Source organism: Thunnus albacares, chromosome 18 (assembly GCF_914725855.1).
Source record: "Thunnus albacares chromosome 18, fThuAlb1.1, whole genome shotgun sequence".
Classification (NCBI taxonomy): domain Eukaryota; kingdom Metazoa; phylum Chordata; class Actinopteri; order Scombriformes; family Scombridae; genus Thunnus; species Thunnus albacares.
Genome location: NC_058123.1, coordinates 28,720,354 through 28,737,747, shown reverse-complemented (window position 1 = coordinate 28,737,747; position 17,394 = coordinate 28,720,354). Strand labels below are relative to the sequence as shown.

The 17,394-nt window shown below is 38.0% G+C and overlaps 1 protein-coding gene across 2 annotated transcripts in view; it reads left to right on the top strand.

Annotated features, from left to right (window-relative positions):
• Nucleotides 1-11,748, top strand: part of LOC122968979 (ras-specific guanine nucleotide-releasing factor RalGPS1-like) — a 121,396-nt gene extending 109,648 nt beyond the window's left edge. For both annotated transcript variants that reach the window (XM_044334532.1, XM_044334533.1), the window contains exons 12-20: nt 719-845; nt 2,107-2,258; nt 2,458-2,506; nt 3,901-3,981; nt 6,972-7,077; nt 7,167-7,259; nt 7,649-7,754; nt 7,868-7,959; nt 8,438-11,748. In XM_044334532.1, the coding sequence (XP_044190467.1) occupies nt 719-845; nt 2,107-2,258; nt 2,458-2,506; nt 3,901-3,981; nt 6,972-7,077; nt 7,167-7,259; nt 7,649-7,754; nt 7,868-7,959; nt 8,438-8,467 (836 nt within the window). In that variant the 3' untranslated portion in view covers nt 8,468-11,748. The remainder of the gene's footprint in view (nt 1-718; nt 846-2,106; nt 2,259-2,457; nt 2,507-3,900; nt 3,982-6,971; nt 7,078-7,166; nt 7,260-7,648; nt 7,755-7,867; nt 7,960-8,437) is intronic.
• The last annotated feature ends 5,646 nt before the right edge of the window (nt 11,749-17,394 follow it).

Below are 17,394 nucleotides of genomic sequence, written 5' to 3'. Positions count from 1 at the left end.
TGTGTGAGGTTGTCTTCATGCTGCAGTTGCTCAGTTCTTATTTTTCACGAGGCTCATAGTACTTATTACAATTAAAAAAACGTTTCTTCATACAAGTATTCCAAGCAGAACATGTTGAACACAGACTGCCCTGCTGGGTCCTTACTGGTCACGTCTAAATGATTGAATGGCCCCAGTGGGTTTCCAGTGAGAGGGAACAGGGTGTGACTCAGAGGTTCCACTGGCACAAAAAACACAACCTAACACTGCATCAATTCACTAATCCACCGCTGTCCAGCCAGAAGGCAGTGCTGTGGACGGACTGATGATAGTATTATGAGGACCAACCTGACACATTCATACAATCACTGTACAAAGAACATAGATAGACTTGCTACAGGGGATGGAGGCTTTGGTTCCTGATGTAAATAATGCTTTTCATGTTGAGGCTCATTTTCTGCCTCACTGGCTCCATCTAGTGGATTTCGTGCAGCATGATTATAAAGGAGAGCTGTACATGATCCCAACTACTGTAGAATCTACTGTATTTACAAGAAATACACTAAAGCACAATATCAGCTAATGTGGGTCCTGCACCATCCCATAGTGTTGTAAAAGGTCCCTTGTTCCTATAAGTTATTTAGCTTTTTGCTTTTCTTTGATGTAATTTCACATACTATGAAAATAGAGTAGCAGTATTGTAGCAGCTAGCATTGATGACCTGTTTGCTGTGTTTCAGGTCTGTCTGAGGTATCTGCATCTCTGAGGTATAACCGACGGCCTACCTGCCCTGATGCCTCTGTGGGGGTTCACATCCCCACCCCTCCGCCCTCTCACCACAGGAAGAGCCATAGTCTGGGAAACAAGTGAGTCACAACAGCATTAGATTTGCTGTAGGATTCAATAAAGATCAATCTCTATGTTAAACCCTAATTCTAAGTTTAAAAGTGTCCAATAAGATGTGGAACATCTAGTGGCAGTTGTAGGAAACTACAACAACATTGGTAAATTTGTGTCTTTCTCATCAACTCCCAATGTTTTTGAGTTGTTAAAAATCCCCTATTGTTTCAATAAAATACTCCATCACAAGTAAAAGTCCTACATGAAAAATCCTGCGACATTAAAAGTACATAAGTATTATGAGCTTGATGTAGTTAAAGTATTGCAGTAAAAGTACATAAGTATTATGAGCTTGATGTAGTAAAACTATTTTGGTCCCTCTGACTGATATATTATTATATATGACATCATTAGATTATTAATACTGAAGCATCAGTGTTAGAGCAGCATGTTACTGTTGTAGCTGCTGGAGGTGGAGCTAGTTTCAACTACTTTATATACAGTTAGCTAGTTTAGTCCAGTGGTTCCCAACCTAGGGGTCAGGCCCCTCCAAAGGGTCACCAGATAAATCTGAGGGGTCGTGAGATGATTAATGGGAGAGGGGAAAAAAAAAAAACAGTGAGAAGTTTAGAGGGAAAAATCACTATTTGGTGGAGCTGTTAACAACTCATAGACATGTGAAATGTGACCCTGACTACACACTGGTTTTTGTAAGACGTCAAAAGCCAAAAAGGTTGGAAACCACTGGTTTCATCTTTAACAATGTGTTGTATTTTAAAAGCTTGTTATATTATCCATTGTGTCAAATAGTCATCTGAAAAGTAACTAAAGCTGTCAAATAAATGTAGTAGAGTAGAAAGTACAATATTTCCCTCTGAAATGTAGTGGAGTGGAAGTATAAAGGAGGAGCAAATGGAAATACTCAAGTAAAGTACAAGTACCTCAAAATTGTACTTAGGTAGAGTACTTGAGGTGAAGTAGAACCACACTGTAGCAGTGAACAGTGCTTGAGTAGAATCTAAAGTTTGCAGGCTTCACATTCACATAGGTTGCTGACCGGTCCAACAAATATGAATCCAATGCCATATCAGTATTGAACAATTCTCAGAGTCTGAAGCTCCATTCACCTCACTTCTAAACTTCAAAGGTTTCAAACCTGTCTGAGCACTTGTGTTGCTTGCTGTAATGGACGCCGGTGTAGAATCTCTGTCCTCAGATCTCAGACTTTACTGCAGCATCTATATACAGTATTTTCCTTGTTGTGTAATGGTTCCTCTCTGTCCACAGTATGATGTGTCAGTACGGCATGTCAGAGAGCAGGAGTGCCACGTTTCCCATAGAGAAAGCACGACATCTGCTGGATGACAGCTTCTTAGAGTCTCAGAGTCCAGTCAGAAATGATCCACACAGTACATCAGTGTCCAATGGCCTGTCATTAGGTATGTATATACCGTATGATACAAATGTTTTTCTATTTAGGACTGTAATATTCAGACATTCTGTCCATGTCAAATACAAGTAAACCGCTGATATGTGCAAATGCTTCACTAGATTTTCTTAAAAATGTGAGACCAAAGAATACACTCCTTCATAACAGGTTTGTTGTTGTTGTTGTTGTTGTTGTTGTTGTTGTAACAGGCAGCAGTGAAAGCTCGTTTGGGGAGGAGCTGTCACCTGTAATGGAGAGGTGAGAGCCAGTCATAATATGTAATCTTAGCATTTGGTCTGTAAGGGCTTTAATCACTTTGAAATGGCAAATAAAATGTGCCTACATGATTGAGCGAAATTTTAAATATTGTCGTCAAATCCCATGAAAGGATCCAGAGCAACAATATGTTAGTCCGTCTCTTCCTGACTTCCACCCATTGGTTCCTACTGAAGATGTACATCTTTAAAAACAGCTCAAAATATACTGTATATTTGAATTTTTAACAAAGGTTCAGTAATTTCCTACAACAGCTGGAGTTTTTAACAAACATTTCTTAAACAGGAGGAAATAGTGCATTTGTGAGGGACTTTTTTGGTAACACTTTATTTTACAGTTCCCTTAATTTTATACTAATTTTATGTAAATGTTCAGTGTAATTTGCAGGTATTTAACAGAAAATTTTTAGGTAATCTTACAGATGGGATGGTGCAATGTGCTACAAATTGTAAGAAAAAACAGATAAAGTGTTAAGCTGGTTTAGTCGGTAAGTGTCCACTCATTATATTTGGGTTCATATGTAGTTGTTAATTAACAAAAAATCTTAAAACTCATGACAGACAAAAAATACTTAGTGTTCAGTGTGTAGTTTTTTGTGTCAAACAATATATTAGCTATTAGGTTTGTTCAATAATTTCCTAAAAGTGGCAGCTGTGTAACTGTAATTTAGTAGTATACAGGAGATGTGCTCAGTATAGAGTTTTTATGAGTTGTTTTTTCTTTTTGTAAAATTTGTAGCAAACTGCACCCCCCTCTCTGTTAAATGTCCAAGAAATTAACCATTAAATACCTGAAAATTACTCAGAACATTTTTGGAAAATTAGTGTAAAATGAAAGGACCGGTAAAATCAAGCGTTACCACTATTTTCAGCGGTGGATGAATCCACATTTGGTGTTCTAGTGAGTATTTCTGGCAGCAGGACAGTGTATGTGGGATTGAGTCAAAATAAACTACAGTTGTTAGCAGATCGGATCATTGTTGGTTTGGCTCTGCACATGAGATTTGTTGACGATAAGAAGAACACAGTATATCTCCAGCATTATACTTAAAGCTTTATTTGTCTTTGAACTGTACTTCTGTGTTAACTCCCAATCTGTGCTCTGCAGTGGGTTCATTATGCATATAATATCAGTGTATTTGAATGTTGCTAACATCCTAACATCAAGTTAATCATACTGTATATCTATGTTTGTCCCTGCAAAAAGATATGTTATTTATATTTGTTACTGGCAGATGAAAAAGATTGTTTGGTCCCAGAGTGACGTTTATATCATATATCTCAATAAATGGTTTAGGGTACACTGAACAATTCTGCTAACCAAAAGGCCAATCCTATGAGCCCCTCAGACTGACTCTGACAATATGTGACAAACAGGGGCCGCATGTACGCAACACTGGGCCCCAACTGGAGGGTCCCGCTTCGCAACTCCCCCCGGAGCCGCAGCTATGTTTACAGGTACAGTGAAGCAGGAGAGCAAGAAGTCAATATCACTTCAAGAATTCATTCACCTTTTTATTAGAGTAAGAAGTCAGACTCACTGCATGCTGGTGGAAGCCAGGTATCATTTTAACTCAGCTCTCAGGAACTGAATGTGGCTGTGGGCTGTACATTTGACTCACTTGAAAAAGGATACATTGGATGAATGTTGTAATAAAGGGTCAGTTCAATCAAATTACTAAAAAAAATCTAAAGCAGGTAGTTTGACCATAACTGTTGACAGGACACATTGTCAAAAGTTTTAATTGGGACTATTTGTTCAGAAAAAAGTAGTTCCAACAAAATGTTTGACAGTGTGTTCTGTGGATTATCTAAAGTTACAGGGGCACTGACCCATTTAAAGTGATGTTGCTATTGATTTTTTTAAATGTAATTTCTCAATGCTGTCAGCATCACAATTTTATCCATGCAGTCCTACTGTTGGTTTGGAGGCAGAAATATCAGAAACCTACAAGGCTGGGTATAGTTGAGATTTTCAAATACAAGCCAATACGATTCCAGAGCTACAGTACCAGTAACAAGATTGATAAGACATTTCCTAGCTTTCAGAACGTGGCAGTTTTTGATATTCAGTGCAACAGACACATTGTAGTCGTACCAAAAAAGTATTTATTTTCAATACCCTGCCATAGACACAGATTTCTGAAAACCAGGACAAATAAAACAGAACTATTTACATGGCTTGATGTAAGAAATGTGTTTTTTTTTGTAATTTGGGTGAACCAACCCTTTAATCACAATGACTATATGGTCTGGAATGGGCTCTCAAACATCATACTATGTAACTAGAAAAGTGTTTGAGTGGCAGGTTAAAAGCATTTAGGGAAGGCTTGATTGGTAAAGGAACAGTCTGATGTTTTGTGAAAGAAACTTTCTCATTATCTTTCCCAGAATCAGATGAGATATTATATATCAGTTTACTGATTCATCTCTGTGTAAGCAGTACAGAGATACTGTAGCTCTAGGATGTGTTTAGCTTAGCTTAGCACTAAGACTGGAAGCACATTGAAACATGCTAACCTTCAGTAGCACCTTCAAGAATAACTCCAAAGCGGTCTTATTTACATGTTTTGCACACAAGGTTCTATCTTCCAAAATCCAGTGGGAGATTTATCACCTCAAAGGATAACACCTTTTTATTTTTAAGGCCCTGTGGTCTTAACCCCAGTGGTAAAGCTGTGTTCACATTATATTGGAAAAATGCTCTTGTGCTGCATGTGCCACCTCGGACAGTGCAGGATTCTTGGTTGGATTATTGGCAAATAGCAATTAGCGAATACTTAGTGTTAGCTTCTAGCTATTTGCAAGTTTTGTAAGGTATCATTATCTATTCTGATCACTATACTCACTACAGACTCAAATAGTGTTTTTGTAACATACCTGATAATTGAATCTGAAGGCTGGTAATTTGTGCAGCAAATGTTTTTTATTGTGCTGTTAATGTGAGGAGGATTTGTTATTGCATTAATACAGTCATTTATCTTTTATTTGAATCTTTTAACACAGCTTTGGCCCATGCCAGTGCTCACAAAGGCTCGGGGTTAAGTTGAACTATAGGTACAACACAGTTTTACACAGTGCATTAAATGCATCATCATAGATCCTTCACCATGAAAAAAACACACACACCATGCACAATAAGGCAAAAGCTGTTTTTCTGCTATAACGTGAACATGGCTTAAGGCTCTAGCAAAATAACAATGTATCCATAAAAGTCCTGGAAGTGGGGTGGCCTCAACATTCAACAATGTTTTTGTGTACAGTGTCACTGACAACAGGTGACTTTTGTCAGACTAGATCATGTCTTACTTAACTGATAGAGTCAGTAGTGTGCTTTATGTTTGTCTTGTGTCTGTCTTATTTAAGAAAAGAAAAGCTAACTTTGGGAAGCATAATGTCAGTGTTGGTAACTTGCATGCTGTTTCTACAAGATGGTTCACAGTCATTGTCATACACTATAATGTGTGCGTTCCACTTCAGTCACATTGTATATGGATATCCAAAGTCTGGACTATTCTGAAGTCAAATGGTGCATCTTGACAGGGACACCAGTAGCAGAGGGTTCCAAGCATGGAGCCACACCAACACATCTTGTGACTGCATTGAATTCTGGTCTATTGAGGCTACTGTCTGTGGAGAAATTGAAGCCAATGTACACAGCATCCATAATTCTTCTCATTTACATATTTTTCTGCTTCTATTGTCAGATAGCAGAAGAAATATGAAATTTGATCACAGCTCATAAACCAGCAGTTATTACCAAGCTGTTGTGCTTGCAAATAACACCATTATTTTACACCCACAACGCTATCTGACAAAATTAATAAAAACCGCGATGTTGACATTTAAAATGAGTGATAACATAGAGAGTTAGAAGCAACAAAAGGTTGCCATATTCAGGTAGAGCGACAAAGCCTCTCATATCATCTAAATGAGCTGCCAACATGTATTTATGCTTGTAAAACGTGAAAAAAGAACAGACGCTAATAAAACATTTCCAGTGGACACTGAAACAGCTACAGAACTGGTACTGAACTGGAGTACAGCCGGTAGCTGTGTACATTCAGTGGTAGTCTCTCTGCTCTCTGTTCAATAGATTTCTGCCCCTATCTTTCACAGAGTAAATACATTTTCTACTGAAAACTCAATAATAGCTGCACAGGACACCATGTATGGTAATTTGTTTGGCCTGTTGGGAAAAAAAGAAAAACATGCACCACCCAGTTGGCCGAGAAATACACATAGCATTAAATCAGCATATAATGTGTTTTCCCTGCAAGAACCTGTTGTATCAATACAGGCACTTAACAGACAATAGTTCCTCATCAGAATCATATTATGTCAAACTGAGTTGTACACACTAAACTCTGAATACTAAACAGAAACTGTTTCAGTTGCTTATAGTGTTTTGTGTTTCCATCTTTTCTCATATTTCCCAACACCCTCAGCTCCTCTGCTGCCACCTCCTGCTATGGATGCAGCGAGGCTGGCAGTGTGACCATTGAAGGACCCCTTCGAAGGAAAACACAGCTGAAGGAGGGACGGAAGCCCAAGGTAAGGTAGATTTCACCATGTCAGCACATTGGAGAGGAATCATCTTATTGTGAATAAGATCTTTTCAGCATATGTGTTTTATTTTGCAGTTGTCATCATGGACCAGATTTTGGATCACTCTGTCTGGATCAACACTTACATTCTATGGGGCGAAAGCACTGAGGGCCTCTGAGAGGAAACATGTAAGTTTGCTGCTTTAAGAATATGAGGCTAAGGTGGTGAAAGGTTTGTCTTGTTTCATCACTGAAAAGGATACTATTGATGTGTAACAAGAAGAAGAAGAAGAAAAAACTTTATTAATGTAGCCCTTATCAAAATCAGCAAGTACAAAGTGCTTTGATATCTGCAGTTTACGATTACTATTTTCTACAATGTAGAAAATAGTAATCTACTGTCTCTGTAGCTTCTGCAGTGTAGCTACAGCATCTATGCCTGTGGACATACTATCCATAAGGTCCAGTCTCATGTTCCCATGCTGTTACCCCCTTAATGCAAAAGTATTCATCTACCTTAACTTTTACTTCAAGTGAAAATAAGCTGTGAATGTGACCCATTCTTGTACTTACCACAGTATAAGTCCAGCCCCTGTAAGAAGGTGTGTGTGACTGGGTGGATGGTGGTGCTGCCAGATGACCCAGCCAGACCCAACATCTTCCAACTCAATGACCCAGACAAAGGTCAGCTTCACCCCTGCCAACAGAACATGTTTCCTTTTCTTCATTTAAATTGATGCACTGACACAAAGCTAATACCTGTTTGGTTTTAGTAACATATTTATGTCACTTCACAGGCAATGTTTACAAGTTCCAGACAGGATCCAGGTTTTCAGCGATCATCTGGCACAAAAACCTGGAAGAGGCTTGTAGGAGCAGTAGACCTCAGGTATGATCAGCACAGTGAAAAATAAAGCCACTGTACACCACTTGCCCAGCGCCAAACAGAAGACAGACACAGTTAGAGACTAGCTGGTGAACAGTGTGGAGCATTTAGCAGCTAAAGAGACAAGTGTTTTTCTCAAGAGTTGGTAGAGACCAAACCAGAGCTAAAAGGAGAGTGAATTTTGGACCTGGATTCATCAGGTGAACACAAACATGACTCCAAATGAATGATAATGTTGCTCTGTGTCTTCTGGATATGTAATGAGGCAATGATTTATGCCTCTCACATTTACCATAACAGCTTTATAAGGTGATGATAAGTCAGTGTTGTATTTATACCTCATTTTTTGCCTCAATTGGCAAAGAAATCTATTAAACTACTTTACACAGACACAGATTAGCCTCTAAATAAGACCTGGATATGGCTTAGTTTTCCTCGTTTCTAATATTTATGCTAAATATCTGTTCTGTTCTCTCAACAGATACCAGCAAACCTCATGTCATTTGAATGAGAGCAGACCTTTCCCAGCAGGACATTATTGTGCCAAACCCATTTGTTTGGGAAGTATAGACTAAATGATGGAACACATTGGATGGAAAATGATGGTCTCTATTGAAATGGGAGAATGATCAAGCATCTGAAACTGTAGATGAAGCACTTTGATACCAGATGTGTGACTGCAAATGCCATTCCACCTACTATCTTCTTCACAAGGACCATGTGTAATTTAAACTCTGGAAAAATCCAGGCAGTGGAAGATGGTGAGGCTGTCCCGTATTTCTTTCTCTAAGCTTCCTTGTTCACTATCGTTTGTTATCGCTGCTATAAACAGGTGAGCGAGCACATAGTTTTTTTGGCCCATGTTGGGTTTCTGCTTGGGTGAAAAGATGCATCAGTGCACAATTGTGGACGACAGTGTTAGTTGACTGACGAGAACATTTTCAGTTTGCAGAGCAGTGTTATACAGCCTTCAAATGGAGCTTGGGTTTTGACAACTTGGAAAAAAACACCCCTTTTGTTGAAGTTGTTAAATTTGTGAAACTGCTGTTGCAAGGCAACTAAGAGGAATTGGATGTCTGCATGTTCTGTTGTCAAGAAGAATGAAAGATTTGGATTTTTTTCTGCATTTCAACATCATACCAAGGAGGATGAATAGGAAACATCAATACACATCCCAACTCATGATGTTGGATCTATCCACATGAAGATCACCACCCTGTTTGAGGCCTCGTTATACCACAAAATATCAGCACTGCAACAGAAAGGACAGACAATAAATCTTTATCACCTTCAGCCCTGTGACACACAGCTGGACTGAGATTGTTCTAAAATGTAAGAACGCCTAGTTGTTCAAAAAACAATAAGGAACCATGAAGTTTGCTTTAGGAGCCTGCGTTGAATTGTTGTTCAAATGAAGAAGCAGCCCAGGATCAGTTCACCTGTTCACCCCTGCTACCTCAATTGGTAGTCCTCCTGTAAAAATGTGTTTGCTGATGTACATAACAAGGTTTACAAATAGCAACAATTAATATTTTCTACAGACCAAATCAAAATTTGTCAAACACCGTGGAAACAATACCGAACAAGGTGATAATTACAATCATTAATGCAGAAAACAGCCAGTTCTTGTCTAAGCCAGTATGCCGAGGCAGCTGGTCAAGTTCATCTAAAGCAATTCACAATGAAGTACCTAGCTTTCAACAATCACGTGTGTATAAATATTGTATTTATTTGTAAAAGAGTTTATTTTTTTGACTATTGGCCATCAAAGGGAAATGGTACGATGGATTATCTTTGATTCACCACCTGCTGCAGGATGCTGCTCCTCTGAGAGACTGCTGGTGGGAAGCCACCCTAAAACTGATCTCCAACTGAAGGACACTGGGATAAGGGAGGACTCCATCAGCATTGGTACTGTAAAATAATCTGCTTCAAAAGCAAAATGTTATGCTGTAATTAAGGACAATTGCGGTTCATTAGTAGTTGCATATTTTTCTGTAGGTTTGGCCATCAGTCCTATCAGTAATAATAACATTGTACTTACCAAGTCAATTGCTGAGATCTTGGAACACAGCAAGTGATTAAGTTTGGACTCGTTGGGGTCTTGTTCATGAGCGAAGGAGGAAGAGGTGGAACATAAGACTGCCAGGCAGATTGGTGCTGCATCAAACTGCCGTGTTGAAGCATTGAACAATCTATGTCCCAATCCTCACCTATGGTCATGAGTTTGGGTTATGACCAAATGAATGAGATCACATAAACAGCCAAAATGAGTTTCCTTTGCAGGGTAGCTGGGCTCACCCTTAGTGATAGAAAGAAGGCATTGCTATGCCGACGGAAGTGCTTTTCAGATAGTTGAACAGCATCTGAAACTTTTCCCCACACCTTTCCGATGTTGGAATTGGGGGTCTGGTCCAACAATTTTAGTAACTTTATGAAATTGACAGTCTGAGGAGCAAAACCCTGTAGGCACTGGATTGGTCAGGCTGTAGAGGTTAGAAAGTAGGCAGAATATAAACTTCTCTGGCTAACTTTTTTCGTTCTTCACACAACTTACTTCTCACACTTTTTGTATGTACAATTTAGTGGGGCACTATGAATGCCTCTAAGGAATGATTGTTCAAAGTGTGCGCCATTTGTACAATTTACCTCACCCTTCTCTAGACTTTTTACCCCATTAGGAACAGCCATAAACACTTTTGCCAGACTCATCTTATTACACTGCCTCTGTTTTTTGGGCACATCCAACTGTGAGAAAGCCCAGGGCAGACCCAAAACACATTGGATTACATATCCCATCTTGTTGATTGCTTTCCAATCCCACAGGAAGAGTTGTAGGACGTGATTAGAGTGAAGGACGTATGGGCTATTGTGTTTTCGCCAGCTGCCAGGGGAACCTGGACACGGATAAACAGCAGAAAGGATGGATGGATAGATGGATGGATGGCAACATGAGTAAAAAGAAGTGTGATGGGTCAACGAATGTGAGATGATCACGTAGGTTTGAAACAAACCCTCAGGTTAGCCAAACCTAGTGGTAAGAGAAAACAAAGGTGAACAGTAAAGTCATTATCCATGTCTATTGTGATCATCCATCACAGTTTATTGACCAACTTCCTGCTTCAACCTTCACCTACCGTACTTGCTATAGTTGTGTGCAGACAGTGTTCCTGTGCAATAAGGGATTATTAGTGACATTTCAGGTGTTCTCACTCTAAGTTTGACCTCCAAATAAAGTGGATTCAATAATCTGGATAAATTGTTTGTTGGTTTGCTTACAACCTGTCTGGTCATCTGGCTGCTCATGTTTACCCCGTTGGACTTTGTTGTAGAGATGTGATGTTGCCATGTTCCCAGATCTCTTGATTACTTTAGGTACAGTTTTATCGTAACTGATGGAAACAGTGGCCAAAGCTCTGAGATTCATGTTGTAATAAACCAAATTATCCTTAAAGAGTAAAACTCAGCTAAATGAAAAAGAAGTGAAATATTTACTAATAGATGTCATATTTCTAATGTTTCCCTGTTGTAAATCATGGTAACTGTCATTTATGATGTCAATCACAATGGTGGCAAAAACAAACATATTAATGAACGTCATGAAATCACAACTTTTCAAGAGTAATCACATTGTTAAGAATTTTATAAGTTTAATGTTCTGTTTTTTTCTGAACTCATTCATTTATTGTCCTTGACTAAAATTTTCAGTGGACTAAGGATTTCTTCAGCTAGTCCCAATTATTTTTGCAGTATTATTGTTGTGTGTCGATGAATGCAGTGATGAAGGCTCTATTGAATTCTAGAGGGCCATACTGGTGATAATGCATATTTAAGCCCATTTACTACAAATCACATGTACTTTACTTCAAGGCTAATAACTCTACAAATTATGCTGCTGTGTTTTAGAAATTGGAACGTACTCTTTCTGCCATTCCAGGCGTTCAGTGGTTTCAATTCATTTCTGTGAGGCAGGAAAATCAATTGACAAACTCTTGAAACTTGCTTGTAATCCATCACAGTGAACATCAGACTCTGCCTGTTGATATTAATTGGCCAATATTAGCTTTTTGCAGATACATCTTTTTTGGTATATACATCGGTTAATAACAGTGTTTCCCCTATAATTGTACAGGCCTGGTGGGCCACCAGGCCAATGAGAGGCCCCACTGGGCCAAAAAAATCTTTTCTTTAATGCCAAAAATAACACCAAATATCCATTCATTCGGAAATTGATAATCATTTGCATTTGGGAGCCTCTGTGCAGCACTGTTCTGAAATGTGAGTCAACCTCTATGTCGTTGCCTGGGAAACTCTTGACGTGATGTGAGTGCCACTGCTGCCAGAGTGCCTTTGAATTACTACAGAGTAAGAGCGCAAGCGTATGGGATGCAGGTTAGCTAATGGCACCACCTAAAGAGAAAGATCTAACACAGGGGACAAATATAACCAAAGTTTTTCTCCAAAACTCTGGAGCCAAGCAAAAATACATATTGGGAAGAAGGGAGAGTGACAGAAGTGGGAGAAGTAAGAGGAGCCGATGAGGGGGGAAGCTCAAGCTCATTTTTATGCAATAAATGCAGCTTTTTAAGTTATCCTCTCCTTGTGATCTGACTGCACGAATATGCCATCCTGCGCACCTTGTCTCTTTAGGATTTTTTCGGTGCGTACCTCCAGGCCTGAAAAAAATTCTAGGGGAAACACTGAATAAGTAACAAGAATGGTATGATCAGTAGAGAAATGTCAGATATTTTTGAGGTAATTTAGAAACAGTGTCTCCATTACATAATTTGTCCACCAAAGAGCACTAACAATAATTTCTACATCAAGTCTGCATTAATTTGTGTCAAAGTTACATCACTGTTATGAGCTAATGTAGTGTTTACAAATCAATCATTTAAATTATAATTCATCTACATCATCATGCAGTAATAATGTAATGTTTATATGAATGAGTGCAGATTTCATGTGTAACATAAATGATTACACAACCCCAGCAAGTTTTAAGGATCTGCAAATTGATTTTCAAAATCAGTGAAACCAAATGACTGCCTTGGATGTTAACTTTTAAACACAAAGGTATCGTCCTTTAATAAACACAAAAGCACATTTCTTCAAATAGTGACAGCAGAGATACAGTTTGACTATAATTGTTCCTCTAACATCTAGTGAACATCAGGAATTAATCACAAATAGAGCATACAGTGACCACTCCTACCAATGTCCTGTGAATGACTGAGCCTGTGTTTTTGTTTGGTATTTAGTATTGTATTGTTTTATTATTGCAGTTCAGCTGTACTAAGTGTTCTGCATTGATTGACACTGCTGCATCCCATTTTCAAGTCTGAGTGGAAACATTGTACTTTTTTTTTTTGCTGTTGTTGTACAGTACATCAAACTTTATTTATTTCACATGCTGTTTGAAGGGTAAAACTCCAATTAAGTAGAATAATCAAAGACAGTTGAACGTGTCCAGGTAATAGTATAAGCTTGTTTAAAAGATAGAAATGACAGTGACAGATTTGTTGTTACTCCATCTCAACAAATTTGAAATGAAACAGACAGACTATGAGGTTAAAGTAAGGAGTTTGATGTTAATGTTAGTGTGTAAACCTCCTCAGGTGAACTGTGTTTGATTTATGACCTTTTTATACATAATCTCCAATTTTAAGTGACAGAAAGTAATCAAACAAATTAGCTGTTTTTTTTTGCTTGAAATCTGGTGTTCAGCAGGTGAAACTCATGATCAGTTTGAAGTCAGGTGATTGTTTGGCAATAAAAAATCCTTGGTTACTTATGTTTAGGATGATTATACTGCTTCATTGTATCAAAATTGGGGCCCTGTGTATAAAAAGAGCTTCGCAGTCCTATACTGTTCACCAAGTATTGGTATTATATACATCCTAACATACCTTAAAAGCTGATAGTGCTTTGACCTCATAGTTATTGTTTATTGTTCCATTATACTGGAATTGAACCAAAACAATTAAATGCAAAATCCAAAATAATTTTGACCAGCTTGTAGGTCCAGGATGTGTTAGCCTAGCTAGAGCACAGAGAGTGGTTTACATAATATCTACAAGCTAGTCAGCTAGTAGTCCTAGTAGCTGGTCAGTTCATTCAAGAGTCATCTGGGTTATTGTTAAAACCCGGCTGCTGTGAGGAGGGCTGGGTATCCAACTTCAATACTGTTTTAGGTTTGACTAAAATGTGTTTGTAGTATTGAAAAGTTTTAAATACCAGAAGCTGGGATTGATGTCTGGTCAGATTTGTAGTTACTGACTTTTGATCAGAAACTGATCTAAAATGATCAGAATGTTTTTTTATTCACTTTTGATGTATGCTTCCAGTCTTTGTGCTCTGGCTAGGCTAAAAACACCCAACCTATGTGACCTGGACCAATAATGTTTCTGTACAGAGATAAGACTTATACTGATTTTCTCATCTGACCCTGGGTAAGACCCTTGAAAGCTCATGATTTACTCGCTTTTTACCAACTTTAACTGTGTAGAGTAGGCTTTACCTGCATCATCTATATATAATTTCATACTGCAAAATCAAATAATATTGTGGAGTCATGTACACCAGTATGTTTTGATACAGTACATTTTCTGGAAGATGGATTTTTACTGGATACAATAGCCAGACAGGAATGGCTGGTTTTGACTAATGTAGCAATTGAAATACCTGACAAAAAAAAATCATATAAAAGTGTCCTGCTCACATTATGGCCACAATGACCAGAGCTCCCAGAGACATTAAAGGGAGAGCTAGGTGTAAATAGTATGTCAATATTTCAACAGTTGACAAATTTATGGTTTACATTCATCAGTTATTTCATCCTCCCCCCAACCCTTCTAACTTCTAATTGTGCACAAGGTAAACATAACTAAACATGGCGACATCCAACACGTATTGCATTAGTAATGCTTAGATCATGGCAGAAAAAGGCAACAAGCTCTATGAATTTCTCTTCACTTTTCTGCTGTTGTTGTTTGTTTAGTCCACTGCTCTCTGCTTTATACAGCATCTGACATACTGCCTCCACTGTTCATGTGTTGAACTGCATCTTGCAGAGGTGTAGCATAAATTTCGGATAACACTCTGAAGGAATGCCAGATATGTGTGGCTGCCACAAACAGTTAACTAACCACAAGTATATCACAAGCCAAAGAAGCACATTCTCCAAAATGTTTCTTTTGAAGAACCTCAACGTCTTGCCAGGATTTAGCATGGGTCATTATAAATTAGACTCATCAGTTTAATGCCAACTACTGTATGTGCCACCACAGTTTTCATGAACTTATCTCCAAACAGTAAATTGCAAATGTTGCAAATGTTTTTTATAACCAATGCTGATGGATCTTTGAATGACTGATCAAAAACAGCAAGCAGCCCTAAAGATTAGTCTTACTCAAGTGAATTCTAGTTATAAGTGGCTTTACAAATACACAAATAATTACAAACACCCAACCAACATCTCAGCATGTGCCAGTGAGTTTTCCAAAATGCAACCATTATCAATTTAGATGCAGGTTGACCCAACACTTTTTTGTCACAAATGTTGAATGAAGAACCAAAAGATGACACGTTTAGAATAAATTCCCTCATGACTAGCAGTGTTTTTTTTTTAAAAAAAAAATGACTATCCAAATAAAATTGATCCAAATATAATGTATGTTAGCATAAATTTGTACATGATTACATCATATCACTTTCCAGTTTGTTTTCATGAAGTATTTCAACAGTATTGCTTTACTGTTTTCTTTCGATCATTTTGATACTTGTATATGTTAAGATCCAGACATTTTTCTGTTTTGATCAAATTCCTCTGAGGAGAAACTGAGTGTGTTCTATGGGGCATTGCATGTATTTATTTGTACAAAATTTCTAGTGTCGTAACTGTGAAAAAGATAACCACTCGGTTGTGATTATCAGTCTGTGATTATTTTGCTAAGTTATTTCTTATCATGGCATTGCTATATGTTGCTGTATTTTTCAGCTTCAGCCACTGAATTGGGAATAAAATTTATGTACAGAAAGTTGTTGACTTTATGTCACATAGTTTCTCCTGTGTGGTGCATCAATACTACTTTCCATGTGGACATTAAAGGTTCCCTGTGGAGTTTCAGACCTCTATTAGTGCATACAGGTGACACGACACACAGTGCTGCTGCTGGTTTCACATTATTCCACTGATCTACAGCAATGCACCAAAAAAGGCAGAGAAGAAGAAGGTGACAAGCTAGTAAACATGGATGTAAACAGTGCAGGATTTAAAATACTTCTACTTTAAAATACTAAAACATTAAATCATTTATAGAGGAAATGCATTCAACACTCTGACATCTGAGTCAGAGTGATGGTGGTTTAGATATGGATTTAGACTGAGAGCATGGCTGGATTCAACTACGGCTTATCAGTCTCCCACTCCGCTTTTCTATGGTATAATACAACCTGGCCCTACATTTGCTGTGTCATAATTTGAATAAAAAACATACAACATATAAACACAAAACTGAGGTAATGAAAATCTTCAAACAAGATTCTGACGCTGGGACCCTCTTTAAGGTCAGATAGATCAGGTAATGAAGCAATCATACTGATGCTGGCCAACATGATCAGTGTATCTGAGCTCAGTGACTGCAGGTCTGAGTATGTTTCTGCCAAACTAGATTTAAAATGTTTAAAAGTACTGCACCCTTGGATACTCAGTGGTAAAGAAGTCCACATACGGACTGCCTTAACTGAAAAAAAGTTTTGACCAAACTTCAACATTCAACAGTCCCTTTTAGTGGAGCTCTTGTTAACTTTGATCCAGGACTACAGGTTGTTACAAACTGTTCAAAAGATTGAGGTGCAAGATTGTAAATAACTGTAAAGAATAAACCAACATTAGCTATAAGCAAAAACATCTGAAGTCAGAAGATGGTGTTTTTAAATTTGGTTTGAAATAGTAAAAATGCATATATGATATCAAAGTTGTGTCTTATTAAGCATCTACAAAAATCGGAGTGAAAGTGAACATGCATAACTATTAGAAAACCTAGTTCAAGAACAGCTCTTTCTCATATTACAGCTAAACAGTAACTAAAATATAGAAATAGGCAATGTAGTAACAGAATCTTGATTCATTTTTTTGTCGGGGACTACAGATGCAAATTAGCTTCGAGCTAACTCTGGTGCAGTGCATCTTTAATGTTTCAAACTGCACACTGTTCCATTCAATAAATAAATAAATCAATCATATCTGATCAGCACTGCCTAGTTTGACAGTTTGATCTGTGTTTCGTGAGCTGTGTGTTCAGGGTCAGCTTACTCTGTCTATCACAACACATAGCTGAGAACACAAAGGGGGGGGGGGGGGTAATAACTTACCCATAATGTAATACATTATTACATTATTGGCTGGTTATTACATTATTTGCTGGGTTTAAAGAA